This window comes from Nannobrachium achirus (genome assembly GCF_963921795.1).
Source record: "Nannobrachium achirus genome assembly, chromosome: 4".
In the NCBI taxonomy this organism is placed as follows: Eukaryota; Metazoa; Chordata; class Actinopteri; order Myctophiformes; family Myctophidae; genus Nannobrachium; species Nannobrachium achirus.
Window position 1 is genome coordinate 58,728,353 of NC_137813.1, and position 22,738 is coordinate 58,751,090.

Sequence of the window (22,738 nt, forward strand, 5' to 3'; positions counted from 1 at the left end):
CAATGTGTCCTTTCGGCCTGGTGCAGACAGGGAAATAATTAATTCATTCATTCATTAATTAAATAAATACAGCCAAGGAGTGTTGTGTGTGTGTGTGTGTGTGTGTGTGTGTGTGTGTGTGTGTGTGTGTGTGTGTGTGCAACGTTTGGCATGGATAAATAAATAATTAAACCAGTAAGACTCCCTAATATATACTGTGTGGCGATTTGCGTGATTTTAGGGCAAAATCTGTAGGAGTAGTGTCCAGAATGGGTTTCGCCTCATGGTGGCGCTAGAAGAGGAGGAGAGAATCGATGGGTGGAGGGCAAGGACTGTCTGTGCAAAATTTGGCACGGATCGGCCAGCGGTTGCAGAGATAGGTTGCAGAGATATGAGCAGTGCAAAAGTGTGACGGACATACAGACAGCTGGTCGAGGTTTCGATAGTAACTGCGACCTGACGGTCGCAATCATTCATTTGTCAGCCTCGACAGTGGCGGCGCCCAAAACAGCTGATCCACAAGCTCACATATGCAGCCTTGTAGATCGGCTGTTTTTATTGTTTTATTTTTTAAATTGTTTCCCCTGCATAGTGCTTTGTTCTATCCGTCATTCAATGTTATATGAGATACTTCAATGGTTTCCTGTGGAAATAAGCTTAGTCTTTTCTAGGATCTCCTTTTAGTTGACCTTGTACCAGTGAACTGTACTGTCAATGACACTGTATACCTATGACAGTCCTATATCAATAATTAGTTCATTCATGAATGACTTCCCTGTGGAAATAAGCCAACAACATTACTGGGATCTCCTTTTAGTTGGGCTTGTACCAAATCATGTTTATTACGTATCTATCTATCTCTCTATCTTCCTATCAATTAGTCACATGCATTCACATTGCACTGAATGCACGCACGCACAGGTCAGCTCAGCTTATTTTATTTATTTTTTTCTCTCAGAGCTCCAGACTCAGACACCGAGGTCTCGGAGGGCACCCAAGCCGGACTGCGTGCTCTGGCTGCGGCCGCGAAGCGGCCGCGGCCCCCCTCAACCCCCTGGAGCCAGGTAGAGTCTGGTGAATAGAGTCTCCCTTAATTGACACTAGCTGCCATGGCAGCTACGCTAGAAAACCCACACCACGTAACCAATCAAGCCAGCCATGGCCCCCCAGCCCATGGGATACATTCTCCTGGCTCATAGGACGGCAGCCGGTTGGCTCTCCCCAATCACCTGACCAGGAAGTGTTCTCTCTCCTTCTCTGTTTACCTAGGAGCAGACCATAGGGAGCAGACGCATGAGTTGAGTGTTGCTTCAAACTATGTCAAGGGATGTATATAGATGTCACATTGCTCTGTTCAATTGCTCTTTAAACAACTTGGGACAACATGAGACGACGCTGTGTACATTTGGACACAAGACGTGGGTCAACGTGCCTCGTGAGGAGAGGAGGAGAGGAGAGGATGCACCATGGTGTCATGAACTTCAAACAGAAGCAGCGCGAGGAACAGGCAGAACCAGACGGCACTGAGGGTGAGAGGAATCAAAATAATGCTGTAATGCTTTGTCACAAAGATTGGATTTAGTTAGAATATTCTAAATGAACTAAGCCAGAGGTTCTCAAACCTTTTCATGTGAAGGACCCCCAAAATGATATTTATTTGGCCACGGACCCCCATCTCAAAATATTTAGTTCCAGGGACCACCCAGAAGCAAAATGTGAGTTACAAACGTTCGCTTTGAAAATACATATATTCAAAGATTTGCACACATTTTCACGACTCTTTCAAAAATAGCAGATCTACAAGCTCGCAGCCGCGCTGTGAGCTTGTATATCTGCTATTTTTTTATATTTAAAGCATAAAATATTGCGTCATAATGCGTTCAGGCCTAAATGGGTTAAAGGCATACTATGTGGTGCCATTGAACAGACAGTGCTTCTTTTCTTTCTCTCTGAGGCAACTCGTACAGCGCTTCCTCAGGCTGGTACAAACCGTGATTCCGTTGGTAAGATTGCAACACTACTAGAAAGGGAGGAAGGTGTGCTTCAGCTGACTGGCTCCCTGTCGGGCCCAGGTCCACAAGGATGGGTTATGGACCAGGCTAAAGAGGCCCTTCACCAAAGATATTTAATGAATGAAGATAGCTCATCCTCATTGGATCCACTAGAGTGCGACCATGGTACACAAATCCTACAAATAGACTCCTAAGTGGGCGCCGGCTCTGAAGGCAAATCTCGCGCACGTCCTGTTTACTGGTGCTATAGATCCCGCGAGAGTGTGTTGCTGGGACAGCTAAAGAGCAATAATAAAGTAGATTTTCTCAGTTGTTGTCGCTGAAAAAAGCCACTTTAGTATGACAATTTTGTTAATATTATGTGGCTTGTGATGATCTGGTACAATATTTAGTTCAGTGACTATAGCTTCTGAACTATTATTTTGCTCTGTGTTCACGTTAGCTCTCCCATTGTAAATGAATAGACTCCAAACATGCTTCCGCCTCCTAAAAAGGTATCTACCTACGTCACACAGAAACGGGAAGTACGGGTCTTTTGCACCCTCTTGCTATCGCCTTCTTGGCCTTCACCCTTCATCTCCTGGCAGAGATGACAGTTTGATTGGTGGGGCCGTGGGGGGCAATACACACCCTGAGTAAAAGGCTTTGCACACAGGACCGTTGTGTTCTTTTCGTTTGCTGCATGATTAAAACACATTGGATTTGGTGTGCAAGGCTGTGCGGAATCCACACTGCAGATCCGAAAAGGAGTCATAAAAGGAGTCAATGAGTTTTTACCGCATGCGACAAGGCACACAAATCAAACTGGGTTGGATCGGGGGAAAAAAAACACCGACGCAGCCACCTACCGCATGGCAAATTCGGAGCCGGTGTGCATGAGGTCATAAAGAATCATTGTTCTCTTCGTCAGTTTTTTCCGTGCGAAAAAAAAAAAAAAAAACGTGTCTGTGTGCAAAGCCCTTAAGTCCTGCCTCAGTTAGAATTTAGAGATGGAGGCAGCTGGCCTCAGCAGACCACCTGATGGCCTTGTGGCCTACCAGCAACATTGGTGTATTCAATCAAGTGGGAAGTCAACTATTTCTTTATTTAAACAGGGAAAATGCACCTTGACCATTCTGTAATCTAAATGTGCCGTATTTAGCCAAAGGGACGATTTTCATTTTCTGTCCCTGGGCAATCTGTTATACATGCTCATGAACTTAAATTATATAAAATCAACAGCATATAAGCAGTGACCACAAACTGGTTGACCCAACAGGGGGCCCCAAATCAGGGGCGTCACAAGGGGTAGGAAAGTGGGACTGAGTTACTAGGGCCCAAGGTGGAGAGGGGCCCTAGTAACTTTAGCTATTGAAAAATAGCAGATATACAAGCTCACAGCCGCGCTGCGAGCTTGTAGATCTGCTATTTTTGAAAAGTTGTGAAAATGTGTGAAAATCTTTGAATATATGTTTTTTTTTAAGCGAACATTTCTAACTCAAATTTTGCTTCTGGGGGTCCCTGGAACTAAATATTTTGAGATGGGGGGGTCCTTCACATGAAAAAGTTTGAGCATCACTGACATGGAAACATAGGTTTCTTGGCACACATTTTCACGATTTTTCAAAAATAGCAGATCTACAAGCTCGCAGCGCGGCACTCGGTGCCGCGCTGTGAGCTTGTATATCTGCTATTTTTCACTGGTTAAAGCAGTCAATAATTCTAGGCCTAAATGGGCTAGTAAGACTCCTCAGGGCAACATGCCAACAAGCCAAGAATTGGCACAACCTCCTATTACCCCTGTACTTCCCCTAACAGATTAACTTGAACATCATTTTTCAAAGGGCCCTGTGTGCCATTTAGATCAAAAAGATTTTGAAAAGATGTCAAAATGACCTGAGATCAGAGAGATGCTTTTCTCTGTGTGTTGGCTCCCTCGTGTGGCTGCTTGAGAAAATGCTCATTCTAGCTGGTGGACACTTTTTTTTGTATTCATTCAGCTCTAGCTCTGGAACCATTTTGTCCGATTGACAAAATATTTTTTGAATGAGGGGGGCCTCATTCAACAGTAAAGAAAAACATACAAAATCTTGGCACATGGACCTTGGAGCCATTTTTGCTTCTGGCACGGATAGAGTTAATATAGAAAAAAGAAACCTTCACATTTTGTTCATGTTGAAAAAATGGCACACTAGATGTGTTTACTGCACCGATCATCCAGATTTGGTTAACGTTTTTGCTGATTTGCTTTTGACAGATACCGTCAGACCAGGGACCCATGGCTTTACAGATGCTGAGGATGGTGACCCAGCGGACCCAGCGGGTCTGAGTATCTCACGTCCCCCGGATGGCAGCTGGAATGCCTTGACAATCACAAATGGACACGTTATCAGCACTCCGATCAACCAAATTGTCACGTTTAATCGCATCTTTTTAAATCGTTGCTGTTTGAACAATAAAGTCATTTCTTTTTTGTAAATGCTGCTGGCCTTTTTTGTTTGAGATAAAATGCATATTTGTGCTCATTGTAAAAGAAGTTGACAGGGAATTTTGTCAGGAAATGATGACTGTTTTAATTAAATTAAGTCAATATGGAGCAATATAGTAAGCCTTCATCAATGTCTTCTTTATGGCAGGGGTCCCCCGATGATTAGCTTAATGTGCAATATTGTTTTCTCACTCGACGGTAAACAAACATACAGTATAGGTGTATACTATACAGGGTATCTGCACATTTCTAAAGATCCAATTTGATTTGACTTTTTAATGCCAAATTATCAAATATGTAAATATTAGGCAAATATTGTGAAAATACAAGCTCACAAAGCCTGAGCTTATTTGCCTGTTTTCACTATATCAGTGGAACAAAGTCTGGGGTTCTTCCCAGTTCAAATATGATTCCATTATGGAACCTCACATTCTGTTCTGGTTACAAGTTGTACTGTACAAGTCTGGCTGTTGGTTGTGAGCAGTCTTTCAGTCCATTGTTGTAACATGTGAGCAACAGAGAACACTGCAGGACTTTAAAGCCATGCTATGTGGTGCCATTGAACAGCCAGAGTCTGCAGACTGGGCTTCTTTTCTTTCTCTCTGAGACAACTCATACAGCGCTTCCTCAGGCTGGTACAAACCCTGATTCCGTTGGTAAGATTGCAACACTCTTCTAGAAAGGGAGGAAGGTGTCCTTCAACTGAATGGCTCCCTGTCGGGCCCAGGCCCACATGGATGGATTATAGACCAGGCTAAAGAGGCCCTTCACCCTTCATCTCCTGGCAGAGATAACAGTTTGATTGGTGGGGACCCCGTACCCTGACACTTACATTTTGTGAAACATGGTTCACAACGCCATGCTCACAACGCCTCGCAACGCTATTTTCACAATTTCTGCCCTCTATGCACTTACATTTTATGTTGGTTTGTTTACTGTTGAGTGAGAAAACAATGTTGCACATTAAGTTAATCATCTGGGGACCCCCCAAAATAATTTCATGTACAGTAAGCGGTGACCACATAAACTGGTTGAACCAACAGGGGCCCCCAAATAGCACCTTTTTTAAATGATTACAAAGTTATGTAAAATGGGATACTAATTAAGAATATTCATAGGTTGCATTTGTAGTCCTACAGCGGCCGTGTTGAGGACCAACACAAGTGTGCTGATTGGTGTAGATTAGAACATTAACCAATCAGACAACTGAAACACCTGTGCTGGTCCTCAACATGGACTGCGTAGGACTCCAAATGCAACCCATGAATACAGAGAACCTCAAATACAAATACACCGGAAAATATGAATACATATTGCATAGTGAATCAGAAACACATTATTGTTAATGTATTTCTGTCCCATGAAGATTTTCCCCAAGCAGACAAACTGAGACCCGAGTCCCTCATGATGACGACGTCTCCACCCTCTGCTCCTGGGTGTAGCTGAGGCTGCGTCTGCCCCAGTGGCTCTCTGGGACCAGGAAGCCCTCCCGCGTCACCGGCTCCACCAGCAGCTCCACCAGGCCCGGGGGCTCGGCCAGCGGCAGCTCCGTCACCCGGAACAGGGTGGAGTAGGAGCGGCCCACCAGCTCGGGCCGCCCCGGGGGCACCCGGGGGTCCGGCCCCCGCAGGCGTCGCCAGTACACCCTGAAGTGACGCGCCAGCCGCGCCGGGTAGCTCCAGCGCAGCGTGGCGTTGAGGACCAGGCTGCTGGCGTCGCTGCTGCTGCCGACGCTCCGCAGCCACACCACGTCGTAGATGCACACGCCCTGGACCGACTGGAGGGGAGCCGACAGGCTGGCCTCGTCCAGGACCTGACGGGGAGGGCAAAGAGACAGTAGATCAAAGCCCTGAATAGGGAATGAAGGAGGTTTATGTGTTAAATGTTATTAAATTACAGTAAAATAACTACAAATGCAACATTTAACATGGTCACTTTAACAAGGTATTATATTATATTCTCCACACTTGTATTCTCCCCAGCTTGACAAAATGGTATATTACCAGGTTCCGCAGGTCAGCTGCACAGGTGCAATGCATTATTGTTAATTGTGGCACGTTTACTAACATGCTAAGTTTAGCTGCACTTGAAAAACCATTCCAGCCCAAGAAACCATAGAAACCTGTGTAAAAAACTGACAAAAGTCTTCGTCTTTTTTTTTTTTCAGACATCTGCGAGGCGTTGTGAGCATGTAGATCTGCTATTTTCACAATATAACCGTGTTATCCAAAATGTAATGCCTATTTTCCATGAGGACTCCCATCTTTGCCATACCCTAGCTTTTGCTGAACTGACGCCACTGCAGTTTCCTGCACCCTTCCAGCATGTGCTACAGTAAATGGTAAATGGTGCATTTATATTGCGCCTTTATCCAAGGCGCTTTACGTAGATTGTGCATTGCATTCACCCATTCACACACCGATGGCAGGGGAAACCTAGCCTAGCTGAGCTAGACATCCCAGCCATGTTAAAACAAGGAGGGGATAGATACTGCAGTTAGTTAGCTAGATGCATTAGTATCTAGGCTGGCCCCAGGCTAGGGGAAACCATGCAAGGCACCAACCTGCTCACCGGGAGCAACTACGGGTTCAAAGTCTTGCTCAAGGACTCTTCGACACTTAACTCTGGGGGAGCCCGGGATCGAACTGGGAACCCTTCAGGAACCCCCCGTGTTCTAATGACGGGTTCTCTACCCCTGAGTAGTTTAATTGACTACATACAAATGGCCCATCCATTGTCACACTGTATTTCAAGACAAAGGTCGGGGAATGTATATCACCTGCCCCCCATATGCATATTGGTATTCAGGTGGAAAGTGCAGTCGTCCTGCATAGAGAATCATCCTCTGTGAACCACCATAATGTATAATACATAACCTGTAGATATAGAGTATAAACTGTCTTTCCTGGTATTATTAGCTGTGTATATTCTATAAATGGGACTGATCGCTACTGGGAGGTGAGTTGGGACTTGATCGCCCTGGCTGGGTCACCTGAGTGAGGGGTATGTTGTTCTATATTAAATACCAAATTACTTGTGAAAAGGTATTAAACATTGTTTTCAATAGACAAAGTAATTGCATAGCAAACAATACAACAGAGGATAATAGGCTACATTTAATTTTCAGTTGATCCAAAAGAAAAACCTTGTCAACCATGATATGGACAATTCTGTTATTTGTGTCATGTCGATGAGGTTCAGTAACTTGTTGCCCTAAGCAACTGGGAATTGATCATTTGCCCTTAGTGTGGGGATTTAAGGGGAGCAAATGCAAATTTCGTGCAAATTTGTCTTAAAGTGCAACACATTTTGCACAGATGTAGCCTAGGGCTTGCTCTAATGATTTAGCTAGGGCGCCCGAGCCGACGACCTTCGGGGCCGCCACAGCGGCCAAATCAAGTTGGCCTCCCATTGACTTTCTATACAGGAGGAAAATACCCAGAAAAAAAACTTTTTTCTTAAGTAGGATGTGAGGGGTCTAACTAGTGGTCTGTCATCATGTTGAATCCATTGCAAGCATTTGTTTTGCACAAAAAACATTCCTTGGGCTACAAATGGCCCCAGAGAACGATGGTTTAGTGATGAAAAGCGATGAGTCATCACTTTTCAGAGTTTTGTGGGTGTTTTCTGGAGCTGTGGTGCCCCCGAAGGTCGCCGACTCGGGCGCCCTACCTAAATCATTAGAGCATGCCCTGAGCTATCTGTGCAAAATTTTGCACTTTTAGACTGATTAGCACGAGAGAAAAAAAACCCTAAGGCCTCCGACTAACATGAATGCTCACCCATACATGCATCGTTTTCTGAGGCCATTTCTAGCCCAAGGAATGTTTTTTGTGCAAAACAAATGCCTGCAATGGATTCAGCATCATGACAAACCCCAAGTTATACCCCTCAGATCCTACTTAAATACCCAGAAAAAAAAAGGTTTTCTGGGTATTTTCCTCCTGTATAGAAAGTCAATGGGAGGCCAACTTGATTTGGCCGCTGTGGCGGCCCCGAAGGTCGTTGGCTCGGGCACCCTAGCTAAATCATTAGAGCAAGCTCTGGGCTACATCTGTGCAATTCTTTGCACTTTAAGACAAATTTGCACGAAATTAGCATTTGCTCCCCTTAAATCCCCACACTACCTTGGCTGTTGAGCTCCCTGTGGAAAACTGATAAACAGTGCCATCTTGTGGATAGAATTGAGAACGCATTACAATCACACTACTGGTTCAAATAATAGTGTGGACTGGACTGTGGATGATTAGATCCTCTGCTGTGCATAACAGGAAATTGAATATGTTTTAATTTTTAACATGCATCTTGTGTTCTTTATATTGTCTTTATAACCTGAAGTTTATTCAAAGCCGCAGTATGTGTTTGTTTTTTCAGACGGCTGAACATAAAGTCCTGTAAAATTGCATATAGTTTCGAAGAGGCTGAAATTGAATTGGTACCACATAGTTGGAATGACCCAAATGCATAGTTCTATGCCACCTGAATGGCAGGGATGAGCCATCGGAGTGATTAGCCTCCATCCATTCGTATGGATCTCCTCTTTACATTATTCTAGCATTCATAAATGCTATTCACTTAGCATGGACACAGAAGTTGTCTAGACCAGGGACGTGCTGGCCATTGGGAAAAGCGGGACAACTCCCGAATGGCCGGTTCATTCCCGGCCAGTCCAGGCCGGCCATTAGGAAAAAAATAAAATGTCGGCCTTCGTTCCATTTTGGGGGCTGGGCGGCCAACAAAGTAAATCGTCTCTGTCGGGCAGAAACCTTGTATCTCCAAGTTTCACATTTTTTCGCAAAGCAAAGCCCTGCTTCATCATACAAGGCTGTCGCACAAAAGTAGTGAAAACAGCAGATCTACAAGCACACAACGCCTCGCACTGCTGTTTTCGCTAGTTTAAATCATTTTTAAAATGGTTTTGGACATACAAGGTTTCCACCCGACGAAATATAACTCATGTAATTGGCCCACTGGCTTGTCACTTCTGAATGGCAAATCTTTGAGTAGCAGCAGCAGCGCTATAGAGAGAGATCTCTCTCTATAGCGCACAATGAGGGCCTCTACAACTCATTTTCCCGGGCTGAATCAGGGGCCCAGCATGTCCCTGGTCTAGACTAAACTCAAACATCATATAGCATCAAAACAACCTTTTGATATTTTTCAATAAGCTTCTGAAGACAAAAACCTTTATCAAAAGCACATTTTGTATATAAAACAAATTGTGACTGTGACTGTATATCCCTTGGGCACATTGGTTCCTGTGTGTTGTTTTGTTACAGTTATTTATAGTGGGAGATTAATGTGTTATGCCATACAATGTTATTGTTATATAATTCATTGTATGTGTTCAATGCCCTGAGGCAAAGGAATATCAATGTGGTGAAAGAAATGCAAAATGCCCCCCTTTCCATGCCATACCTGAAGGCAGCATTCAAGAGAATCGTCTTGTCCAAACTCTCCTGAACTTCAATGCACCATCTTATGTTGAAAGAATTTCCCTCCCTGTGTGGAAATACATGCTGTGTGCCACATCTACAGTATTCACTTGATTATGCTTAGTTTAGTGTGTTATCGAACACAGAAAATAGCCGACCTCCAAGCTCACAACGCGTCGCCCTGTGACGCGTTGTGAGCTTGGAGGTCTGCTATTTTCAATATTTTCACCATAAGGCCCTTTTAGAAATGTCAGCCCCTACCTCTCTAACATTCTCTGCACGCCCCTGCCTGAAGGGAACAGTCAAAAGGAAAAGAAGAAGAATATTGTCACGTGACCTCACCATGAACTCTCCCACTCGGCAGCTGAAGGGCGTGTCATGAGGCTCGCCCTCCCGCTCTATGATCACACACACCTCCCTCAGTGCACAGCCGAGCAGCTCCAACTGGGAACACCTGCCCACAGCGCCACCCACAGGGGACACACAGATTAGCTTTCTCAGTATCCTCCACTGATTTCAGTCATTGAATTGGATTCCATATAGAGATGTTGCTCTCGGAAAGGTGGCAAAGGTTACGTAGCATTTTTGAGAAGCTCCATATCTGTAGATTATATTTTGGTGTGATAACCCTTCCAGAGACACAGATAAATTGGTGTTATCAGCTGCTAAAGTTGTTGTCCCGTTAACTTTACAATACAGGAAAAACAAAAATGCAATAAAGTAATCTTCTTTAAAGGGATACTTTCACCTAAAGGGGTTGAGGGGCAGATTACACAGTGACATGAGCTTCTCTGAAAACGGTCTGAAACAGTCTGAAGCTCATGTCACAGTGTAATATGCCCCTCGCCCCCCAACAACAGCTGACCAGTACAGTAAGTAGTCATACAGTCAGGCTATACAGACAATTAATTTGATTGGCTTATAATTGCGCATCCCCACAATGACATCATAAAAATATTAACTTGTTTTTTAAGATGATTCTTAAAGTGACAGTAACCCTTTAGGTGAGTAGCATATGAGGGGTCAAACTAGGGGTTTTTCATGATTCTGAATCCATTGCAAGTATGTGTTTTGCACGAAAAACATTCCTTGGACTAAAATGGCCCCCACTAAACAGTGAAAAGTGATGACTCATCACTACTTTTCATCACTAAACCATTGTATTTATGTGTGGTTCCATTGTTGACAGGGTTCAAGGTTCAAGGTGGACTTTAATGTTACATGTTGCGTACAGGTACATAAGAGTAAAACTTAATTAGTTTGGCTTCCTTCAGACAATGCAGCAGTATGTATAATAACAATATTAAAAGTAATAAGAATGACAAAGAAAGATTTAAGCAAAAGAAAGTGTGCAAAAAAACAAGAGCATCATCAAATATACATGTGCATAAAGGTTTGGTATTTTATACACACCAACAGCATTTTGTCTTTAACCTAACTGTGTGTAAACAACTTCACAGTGTATTCTATGAGCAACAGGTTAGTATATTCAACTTCACGTTATAGAGCAACAGGTTAGTATATTCAACTTCACGTTATATTCTATGTACAGAAGGTGCAGTTCAAGCATAATGGTGTAAGAAAGGGATGGAGGGGGGGACAGAGGGGGGCCTCACCTGACAGTCCAGCTGTCTGGATTCCACTGACCACACCTTTCAGAGAGCTGTTTAACCAAGTGGTGGCTGGTATCCAGAACTCTGGGAGACCTACTGGTGGCTGCACGCACGCACGCACGCACGCACGCACGCACGCACGCACGCACGCACGCACGCACGCACGCACGCACGCACGCACGCACGCACACACGCACACACACACACACACACACACACACACACACACACACAGCTATTAGTAAAGTGTACGTGTGATTTGCACAGCAACACAAACTGGATTCCAGCACATATGCATTCGGTGCTCGACGCATAAAGACCGAACAGTGGAGAGTTTCACCTCCATGCTAAAGGCCCTTTCCCACTGGGCGCGATAAAGACAATGATAAAAAAATATATTGTTTTCCATTGAAGTGGATGGCAGTGTCCACACCACAATGATAAAGCAGTCATAGTTGATGTGAACGCCGACATATCGTTATTGTTATCGTTATCTTTATCGTGTCCGGTGGGAATGAAGGTTAAATCTGTATTAAGCCTGCCGTCCCTATGTTGGCCATGTCAATATATGACTCAGGTGCTACTGTTCTAATTCAAATGCACCCCCATTCGAATTATATCAACATACTGAATGATACTTTGTCACGTCAGTAGCGGAGATACTGAGCTACCGGACGGGTTAATCACACCATTGATTGGGAGATAAATGACCTACCAACAGGGCTTAGTAGCTCCGCCATATCTATACTATAATTTTGCGAATGTCTGTCTGTCTGAGTGAGTGTCTGTCTCTCTGTCGGTCTGTCTGTCTGAGTGTCTGTCACAGCGTTTCTCCTCAGTGGCTGGAGCAATTGATCTGAAATCGCATCACCATTAGCATATGAACACACCTGACATAACTGTGAAGCCCGTTTGTCACTTTCACAAATCATATGCTGTATATTAGCATTTTTATGGTGTGAAGGGTAATCCACCGGCCACTAGGGGGCAGTATTTCATTTGGTTTACTGTTTGGCTGAATTAGGATGTAAGAGGAAGAGTCAGCCATTGTTGTTTATGTCAGTTCTTCCTGTCAGACGTTTATGCCATGTTGTTTGGGAGTTGTTCACTTCATTATTGTAAGTGTGCTTTCTTTTTGGTTATATTTTAAACTATGCAGTTCTTGTTACTGTATTTTGTTTACTACTAACTCCTCACTATTAGTCTTTATATTTACATGTGTAAATCAGCCTATGCTTTTTGTGTTTTTGTTTTTACTGCAGGGCTTCTTCATCTTTGTCATTAAAAACTGATAATTGACATTGAGGAGTCTATTTCTTCATGAAGAAGCCATGGTTGTCGTTGGATGCTCCGTGCCTGACTGCGGTTTCCAGACTGCCGACGTGTCAGAGGCTCTCGCCATTGCTCTGTTGACAAATCATGGACTTGCCCATCAGAGTGCACCGCCTGTCATGGCCGCCCCGGCCCAGGCCCCAACCCCTCAGGGCCCAAAACTGGACCGGCCAAAGATCGACGTTGGTGTGTCCATCGAGGAATGGAACGTGTTCATCCGTCGTTGGGACGTCTTCTGCACCGGCTCGGGCATAGGAGCCGCCCAGGCACCTTTCCAGCTATTCCAGTGCGCTGGGCCTGAACTTGGTGACAGCCTGCTTAAAACCAATCCCACCGCCATGTCAGGGTCTCTGCAGGATCTCATCGCCGCCCTGCGTTCTCTGGCAGTCATTCCAGTCGCCACATGTGTACTGCGCACCGAACTGCTTCAGTTACGCCAGGAACGCGACGAGACCTTCCGTGCCTTCACTGCCAGGGTGCGGGGGAGAGCAGAGACATGTGCCTACGTTGCGGTATGTGGGTGTGGCACGGCCGTGGACTACACCGACCACATTATCCGCGATGTTCTAATTAATGGGATTTATGACTCTGACATACGCCGCGAGGCGCTGGGAACACTTGACATTCTGAAAATGCCAGTTAACGACGTAGTTGCACTTGTCGAGAACAAAGAGATGGCTCGTAATGCTCTCCCATCCTCCGCCCTGTCGGCCGTGTCGTCGTTCCAGCGCTTAAAGAAAGGCTCACAGGTGAGCCCCACCCCGACCCTAGGCCCAGCGGACAAGGCTAGAGTAGCCTCGTGCCCGGAGTGCAAGGGCACCTTTAATGTCTTCACGGAAGGGCCTCGCGGATGGAACACTAAGCCTCACCAGCTTTGTATTGACTGTTATAGGGCCCGCCGACGGAGGGGGAGGCGACCACAGCCGTCCGCCGGCAGTCAACAGGCCACCTTGGAGTTAGAGCCGTTCTCCCAGAATGCATCTTTTCAGTCTAGTTCCCACCCTGGCCGACGTCGCAGAGGCCATGTCAAGTCGCCTGTCATTCTCGAGCACCACATTTTCTCAAAGGGCGAATGGCGGCGAGCGAGGACGAGGGACCATCCTCGCGCACCGATCACCATCTCTGTTGACAGGCCAGTCGGACTGTGTGGCCCTGATGGCCAGGGCTCAGGCGCCGTGGCGAGGGTATCTGCCATTGCGGACACTGGTGCGCAGTCAGACCTCTGGTCTCTTGAGGAGTTCCTTGCCTGCGGCTTCTCACGCGAGGACCTGCGTCCTGTCCGTCTCAGCATGTCGGCTGCCAACCGCTCCCCCATAGCTGTCGAGGGTGCTTTCTTCGCTAGGCTCTCTACTACCTCCGGCAGCGGTGAAGTCTCTTCCTGCCGTTCCATGGTGTACGTGAGCAGCTCGGTCCAGGCCATGTACCTCTCCTACGATTCGTTGCTCAACCTTGGTCTCTTGCCTAAGAACTTCCCATCGGGTGACATCGACGGGGGTCCTGAAGGTGAGGATGGGCCCGACATTCCATACACGCCCAGCCATACATTATCCGTTGCTGCCATGAGGTCCACCAACGGCGGCTGCACCGACCAGAATGACCCTCATGGTTCCAAGTGTTCGTGTCCCCAGCGTGCGGTCCCTCCGGCACGCCCTGCGGCCCTACCGTTCCCCTGCACACCGGAGAACAACAGCCGGATGAAGGATTGGCTGCTCCAGAGGTACTCTTCATCCACTTTCAACACTTGCCCGCATCGAGCGTTGCCATGCATGGAAGGGCCGCCCATCGAAATGCACGTAGACCCTGCAGCTACACCGAAAGCATGCCACACCGCAGCCGTGGTGCCTCTACACTGGCAGCAGAGAGTCCACGATGACCTTCTCCGCGACGAGGCCCTTGGTGTCATTGAACGTGTGCCATACGGAGAACCAGTGACATGGTGCCACCGTATGGTGGTCACTCGGAAGCATGACGGTTCCCCTCGCAGGACTGTGGACCTCTCGCCCCTCAACAAGTTCTGCCAGCGTGAGACTTTCGCCTCTGAGTCTCCATTCCACCTTGCACGTCGTATCCCAAAGGGCACCTGGAAGACTGTCACGGACGCCTGGAACGGCTACCATAGTGTGCCCCTGCGTGAGTCAGATCGCCATCTGACCACCTTTATCACACCCTTTGGCCGCTGGCGCTACACAAGGGCGCCACAGGGTTTCCTGTCATCTGGGGATGGCTACAACCGCCGTTTTGATGCTGTCCTCTCGGATTATGAGCGCAAAGAACGCTGTGTGGATGATACTGTCCACTACGACACCGACCTGGAGCAGCACTGGTGGCGGACGATTGACTTTCTGACACGTGTCGGTCGCTCGGGCATTGTGTTGAACCCGGATAAGTTCCAGTTTGCAGAGAGAGATGTTGATTTTGCTGGCTTCAGGGTGTCGGACGCCACCATCGAACCTCTCCCCAAGTACTTAGATGCCATCCGGGACTTCCCCGCCCCAGAATCTACCACAGATATCAGGAGCTGGTTCGGCCTTGTCAACCAGGTGGCTAACTATGCCCAGTTGCGCGACACGATGGCTCCGTTCAAGCCGTTCCTCAGCCCACGCTGTAAGTTCTCGTGGTCGCCTGAAATGGAGGAAGCCTTCCAGTCGTCCAAGCATGCCATTATTGAGGCCATCCGTGAGGGCGTGGAGATCTACGACATGCAGAGGCGCACCTGCCTCCGTCCCGACTGGTCCAGGCGTGGTATCGGTTACTTTCTGCTCCAACAGCATTGTAGCTGCACCTCGGGCGTGCCAGACTGCTGCCCGGGAGGATGGAGGATCACCCTCGCCGGGTCACGCTTCCTGTCCCCGGCGGAGCAACGTTATGCGGCCGTTGAGGGTGAAGCCCTGGCCGTGGCCTGGGGTCTGGAGCAGACACGATACTTCACACAGGGTTGTGACAACGTCGTTGTGGTCACCGACCATAAGCCTTTGGTGAAGATTTTCGGCGACCGCACTCTGGATGAGATTACGAACTCACGACTGTTTAGACTCAAGCAGCGCACCCTCCCATGGCGCTTCGACATTGTGCACCTCCCAGGGAAGAGCAACCATGCTGCTGATGCAACCTCCAGACATCCTTCTCCCTCTGGCTCAGCGGACAGCCTCTCCCTGGGATTGCCAGGTATGCCTGACGACGTGGAGTCCGCGCACATGGCTTCCATCCGCAATGATGCACAAGAGCTCGGTGCCATCTCCTGGTCCCTCCTTGCACAGGAGACGGCGGCCGACGCATGCCTCGGCCGCCTTCTGTACTTGATTGAGCACGAGGATAGAATCGACCCGAACGACCCCGCCCTGACCAGTCTGGCGCCGGTCTGTGACTCTGTCTACGCGCAGGATGGTGTCCTGCTATATTGTGACCGCGTCGTGGTCCCTCCGTCCCTTCGTGACAGAGTCCTTCGGAATCTCCATGCGGCCCACCAGGGGATTTCAGCAATGGAGCAATGCGCCCGTGCCATAGTCTACTGGCCTGGGATGTCAGAGGGCATCCGAGCCACCAGGTACGGGTGTGCAGACTGTAACCGCAATGCGCCATCTCAGGCAGCCACGCCCCCTGTGCCGTCTTCACCACCGTCCACCCCATTTGAGGCTGTGTTTGCTGACTTCTTCGACTATGGGGGCCGCCACTATCTAGTGGTCGGGGATCGTCTTTCAGGCTGGGTGGAGGTCTTGTGCTCCACGGCGGGCACTGATATGGGAGGCTCGGCTGGCCTGGTTCGCCACCTCCGCTCGTTCTTCGGCTCCTTTGGCGTACCGGAGGAACTTTCTAGCGATGGTGGGCCGGAGTTCATGGCGGGCCAGACGCAAGACTTCCTCCGCTTGTGGGACGTCAAGCATCGTGTCTCCTCTGTCGCTTTCCCGCAATCGAATGGTAGAGCGGAGGTCGCGGTGAAGACTGCGAAGCGCCTCCTGATGTCCAACACTGGCCCGACTGGCAGTCTCGATCATGACCGCTTTCTGCGTGCCATGATACAGTTGCGCAACACACCTGACCCTGACTGCAACCTCTCACCAGCACAGATTATCTATGGTCGCCCCCTTCGAGGTTCGCTTTCCTTCGTCAACAAGCTTGAGAAGTTCTCAGACTCTCGTGTCCGTCCGCTCTGGCGCCAGGCGTGGGCTGCGAAGGAGGATGCCCTTCGGACGCGGATGTCCCGTACCACCGAATCCCTGAGGTCTCACTCGAGACCACTCCACTCGTTGGCACCTGGAGCAAGGGTGTTTCTCCAGAATCAGCAGGGCCCAAGCCCTAACAAGTGGGACAGGTCGGGGGTGGTGGTGGAGTCGCTTGGTCATGACCAGTATCGGGTTAAGGTGGATGGATCAGGACGCCTGACTTTACGCAACCGGCGGTTCCTCCGTGGCTATACACCGGCTACCCCCTATGCCCTTGCCCTGCCGCAGCCCGTGGCACTGGTGCCACAACTTGTGGCCCCGGTATGCCAGCCGCTGCCTGTCCGCCCGGACCTGGTGGCGCCCCAGGGGCTCATTCTGCAGTCAGGGGATGGGCCCCATGATGCAGGATTGGGCTCCTCCCCTCCACTGCCGTCTGATGAGGCGGCCCCCGACCTCGGGTCCCAGGGTGACCCTATTCCCTCCGGCGTCGCCCCGGCTGCGTTACCTCGGGTCACACGATCGCCGTCGTCTCCGCCCCTGTCTGCGCGGCCGTGCCGCACTAGGAAGCCGCCCAAGCACTACGAGCCTGAGTCCGGCCGTTGGACGCTGGACTGAGTCCTTTAATCTATTTTGTTTTATAGCTTGCCGGACTGGGGGGGATGAAGGGTAATCCACCGGCCACTAGGGGGCAGTATTTCATTTGGTTTACTGTTTGGCTGAATTAGGATGTAAGAGGAAGAGTCAGCCATTGTTGTTTATGTCAGTTCTTCCTGTCAGACGTTTATGCCATGTTGTTTGGGAGTTGTTCACTTCATTATTGTAAGTGTGCTTTCTTTTTGGTTATATTTTAAACTATGCAGTTCTTGTTACTGTATTTTGTTTACTACTAACTCCTCACTATTAGTCTTTATATTTACATGTGTAAATCAGCCTATGCTTTTTGTGTTTTTGTTTTTACTGCAGGGCTTCTTCATCTTTGTCATTAAAAACTGATAATTGACATTGAGGAGTCTATTTCTTCATGGTGTAACTACTATCTATTCTGCATCTAGCATGAGGCATATCTATTCTGCATCTAGCATGGGGCAACATGTTTAACCAGCTCTGTGTGTGTGTGTGCGTGCGTGCGTGTGTGTGTGTGGGTGGGCGGGGGGGGGGGGGGGGGGGGGGGGTGTTGGCTGGCCCTCTTTCAGATGTTGTCATGTAGATCGGTACACAGTATCTCTGTAGCCATTAAACGAAACGGGTATTTCTTACATTGATGCTCCTACATATTATCATGCAAGCACCAGAAAGTTACTTTCCATCCCTCATAAACTGTGTGCACAGTGCACATCCCATAACCCACACACTGCACATCATTTCGGAGCTCATATCTTTGAACGGGTAAGGACTAGTAAACTATAGTTACTGACCATGACAGAGGCGCGCCGTCTCAGGCGACCTTGAGTCGCATAAGCCGACTCAAGTTGTAAACCAGGGGGCAGAATAGTAAATCTTCATTTCCCCGACTTTTGTAAACCCACTGAATGATGACAAAAACGATACAGCGAGTTACAGCTAAACGTAGACAAACTGTTTCAGGTACATTCTGTTCTGATATTATGGACAAAACGTAAAGACATTTTGGGGGAAATGGTCAAGGTTTATGTTGGCCACTTGTCTTGACCCTCTACACTTGACCAGAGTTGGCTCAGTACTTCTTGGACTGCTTTTTTCCTTCTACACTGAATCTCTTAGCCAAAATTTGCAGATCTACAAGCTCACAATGGGTCACCTTGGCACATGTTGGCTTGTATATCTGCTATTTTGGGACCCTCAAATAATATGGATGCTGGGGTAAGTGCTTAAATGCAGTGACTCTAATGCATTTACAGTATATCTCGTCCCTGACAGCTTGCAATGGTATTTAATATCAGGCTTTGTAAACCGTATACGTGAACTGGGTCATTAATCCTCCAGGACAGGTCAATGTTTTAAGGCCATGGACCCCTTAGTTGAGAGCGAGAGACGAAGCAGGGACCCCCACAACCTTTTCATAGATTCCATATGGTTTCATTGTTTGAATATTTTGGATTCATGTAAATTCGTGCTTTCAGATACGTATTTAACCACTTGAACCGTCAATACATAACTTGACATTTCACTCTGTATTTAGTCTGCTCTTTTCCCCCTCTACACCAAACATCTGACATCTGACAACAGCGCGAGGCGTTGTGAGCTTGTAGATCTGCTATTTTTGGCTAAAGTTCTCCGAATATGGACACTTTGGTTCAAGTGGTTAATATAAAAAAATCACACCCGTGTGAACTGAGCGGTGGTCGTGGAGGCTGCGCAACAGCAAAACAAATATATATATATTGTGTGTGTGTGTGTGTGTGTGTGTGTGTGTGTGTGTGTGTGTGTGTGTGTGTGTGTGGGTGTCTGGCCTGGCCTGAACAACAGCGCCCCTCCCTTAACATGTGTGGTCACAAAAGGTACTGTAGGCTACATACAGACACGCATACAGACAGACAGACCCACACACACGGCCACGTATAGGAGCGTTGTGACCACCGCTCAAAAAGGAGAAAAGAAGTTTCTATATCACATAAAGATTTGGAGGACCCCTCCAGTAGTAACCCTGAGGACCCCCTATAGGGGTCCCGGAACCCCCTGTTGTGTAAACGTACTGGAGATGTCCTGCACTGCCTTGTGCGTGCAGAGGCTGGCGTCTGTGGTCTTCAGCTCCAGGGACACCGTGATGCCTGGGGACAGCTTGTAGATGAGAGACACCATGGAGCTGGAAGCCAGCGGCACGTTCAGAGAGAACAGCCTGAGACGGAAACAGAGAGAGGGTGAGAGATATTGTCGTACAATTGAGTACCTGAGACGAATAACAGTCTAATGCTGCATTCACACTGAGAGAAGCCAAGCTAATGGTTTGCTTGGCAATTCAATGTATTCTCTATGCAAACCAGCTTTAAAAAATTCGGAGCTTTTTTTCCAGCTTGGACATTTTAAAAGCTGGTTTGCATAGAGAATACATTGAATTACCAAGCAAACCATTAGCTTGGCTTTTCTGTAAGTGAATGAGGCATTAGTCCATATTTTAATTTTCTTTTTAATATAGATATTTTTTGATTTACCAGACTGTAAGCCACAAACTAGTCATTTTTAATCTGTTAAATTGTTAATGCACTCCCCCCTTATTTTGTTCAATTGTCTGTTATAATGTTATCTGCTCCCTTTGTCTGCTGAATATCGCTTGTACGGACTTATACTGTTGTTCCACAAACTTTTGGAGATATACCATTTTTCTTTTTTTTCTCCACTTTCCATAAGTATTATGTCTTATAATTACTAATATATATGAGTTAAGTAAAAAGAATCTTCTAGTTTGTGGTTTACGGTCTGGTAAATCAAAAATATATCAATTTAAATATGGACTTTTTTTCATCTCAGGTACTCAATTATGAAACAAGAATGAAAAGGTCTGAATAAATGTTGGAATGACGTAGCACAGGGGTCTTCAACGTTTTCAGGCCAAGGACCCCTTAGTTGAGAGAGAGATGAAGCAGGGACCCCCCACAACCTGTTCATAGATTCCATATAGTTTCATCGTTTGACAGCACAATCATCAGTGTATTTTGTGTTTTCAGATATTTAACCACTTGAGCCATCATAACCTAATAAATTTGACCTTTCACTCTGTACTTAGTCTGCTCTTTTTCCCCTCTACACCAAAGCTCTTTGCCGAAAATAGCCGATCTACAACGCCTTGCACTGCGAGGCGTTGTGAGCTTGTAGATCGGCTATTTTTGGCTACAGGTCTCAGAATATGGACACTAGGGTTCAAGTTGTTAATATAAAAATTATTGGAAGATTTGGAGGACCCCCTGTAGTAACTCTGAGGACCCCCTAGGTGTCCCGGACCCCCTCTTGAAGACCCCTGACGTAGTACTTTCCCTGGACCAAGCAATGAACACTAAACAATTTGTTTGTTTCAGGTTTTTAGCAGCAACGGTTTTGTATTGTATTGTAATCACACCAGCAAAATAATTCAGTGTTTTAATGGCACCTGTCTTTTTAAACCTGCGATCATGCTGAAGGCTGAATAAACATACCGGTAAACGTACTCTAATCGCTATTATTTGAGTCATGTAAAATGTCATAACATCCTAGGCAGCCCTAGGCATGCCCAGATTCGGGACGATAGGGTTTGTGTGGTTAATTTTACAATAACACACACACACACACACACACACACACACACACACACACACACACACACACACACACACACACACACACACACACACACCTGGCACATGTTTTGTGGAGGCCGGCGGGCAGGACCCCCTCCAGCAGCAGGGAGCAGCCCCCGTTCCAGGGGTCCTCGGGGCAGCCTCGGCTCCTCAGCCAGCCCCCTCCCTCCAGAGGGTGGTTGTAGTAGAGCGGCTGGAGCTCCTGGGCACTGAGGTTGAACCAGCTCTGCCCTACCTCCCGCTGCAAGACACACACGAGCATGGGGGAATTTTATTCAGTATGTTAAAGGTGATACACCATGCATTTAAAAAGCATTTATGTCATATTGTTTATGTCCCAAAAACGTTTTTTTGAATGACGTCACAATCGGCAGATGACGTCACAATCGGCAGCAAATCTGGACAGCCTGTTTTGAGAACCCGTGGGATACTTTTAACCTTCGCCTTCTCAAAACCAGAGAAAGACACAACGGTCAGAAATGGGACTTTGTGAGGATAGAAGGTGCTAGTGGGACCCCAAAAAAAGGTTTTAAAATAGGAAAAGTGAAATTCCATGGTGTATCACCTTTAAGGGAAATTATCTTTCATATTTGATGGAGGAACCGGGAGTAGGGTAACTGCTTTTTTTTCTCTCTCTCTCTACGGTCGTTTGTCTGGCCTTGTGGCATAGGAGTCTGGATGTTGATGTGTTGTATGTGCTCTCTGTATCATAGTTATTTTATATTCTTATGTGTTGTGTTGATGTCAGGTGTTTTTCTTTTTTGTGTTTTCTTTTTGTATATTGTATGCTTTTTTGTTTTGTCTGAATTTTGATTGTGGTCTTTTATTGTATTGTATATGTGGTTTTGTGTGTCTTTAAAGAAAAAAAAACTAAATAAACATATTATTAAAAAAAAAAAAAACACACACACACACACATGAGCAACAACTAATAGTCTTCAACGTTTTCAGGCCGAGGAGGACCCCTTAGTTGAGAGAGAGATGAAGAAGGGACCCCCACAACCCATAGATACCATGCTGTGGTTTCGTCGTTTGACAGCACAAGCGTCAGTGTGTTTTGGGTTCGTGTAAATTTGTGTTTCCAGATACCGTCAATACTTGATAAACCTGACCTTTCACTCTGTACATAGTCTACTCTTTTTCCCCTCTACACAAAAACTCTTTGCCAAAAATAGCCGATCTAAGCTCACAACGCCTCGCGCTGTGAGGCGTTGTGAGCTTGTAGATCGGCTAGTTTTGGCTAAAGTTCTCCGAATATGGACACTAGGGTTCTAGTGGTTAATAGAGGAAAAGAGGGAAGAAAAGCTTCTATCACACAAAGATTTGGAGGACCCCCTGTGGTAACTCTGAGGACCCCCTAGTTGTTACACGTCGCTCCAATGAACTGCAGCGGCGGATGAGGTATCTAGCGTTTTATATCTACTAGCCCTTACCCGTTCAAAGATATGAGCTCCAAAATGATGTGCAGTGTGTGGGTTATGGGATGTGCACTG

General features: G+C 47.0%; 2 protein-coding genes across 2 annotated transcripts in view; one reads left to right on the top strand and one right to left on the bottom strand.

Moving 5' to 3' along the window:
• The first annotated feature begins 1,259 nt into the window (after positions 1-1,259).
• LOC308283832 (retinoid-inducible serine carboxypeptidase-like) overlaps positions 1,260-22,738 on the top strand; it is a 29,961-nt gene continuing 8,482 nt past the window's right edge. Inside the window, exon 1 of the mRNA XM_080724333.1 lies at positions 1,260-1,508. Coding sequence (XP_080580459.1) covers positions 1,364-1,508 — 145 coding nt within the window. The 5' untranslated portion in view covers positions 1,260-1,363. The remainder of the gene's footprint in view (positions 1,509-22,738) is intronic.
• LOC308284178 (cytosolic endo-beta-N-acetylglucosaminidase-like) lies at positions 5,861-11,315 on the bottom strand (the record flags this gene model as incomplete). Its single annotated transcript, XM_080724728.1, has 3 exons — positions 5,861-6,271; positions 10,236-10,347; positions 11,311-11,315. 3 exons carry the CDS (start codon positions 11,313-11,315, stop codon positions 5,861-5,863), a joined length of 528 nt encoding a protein of 175 aa, XP_080580854.1.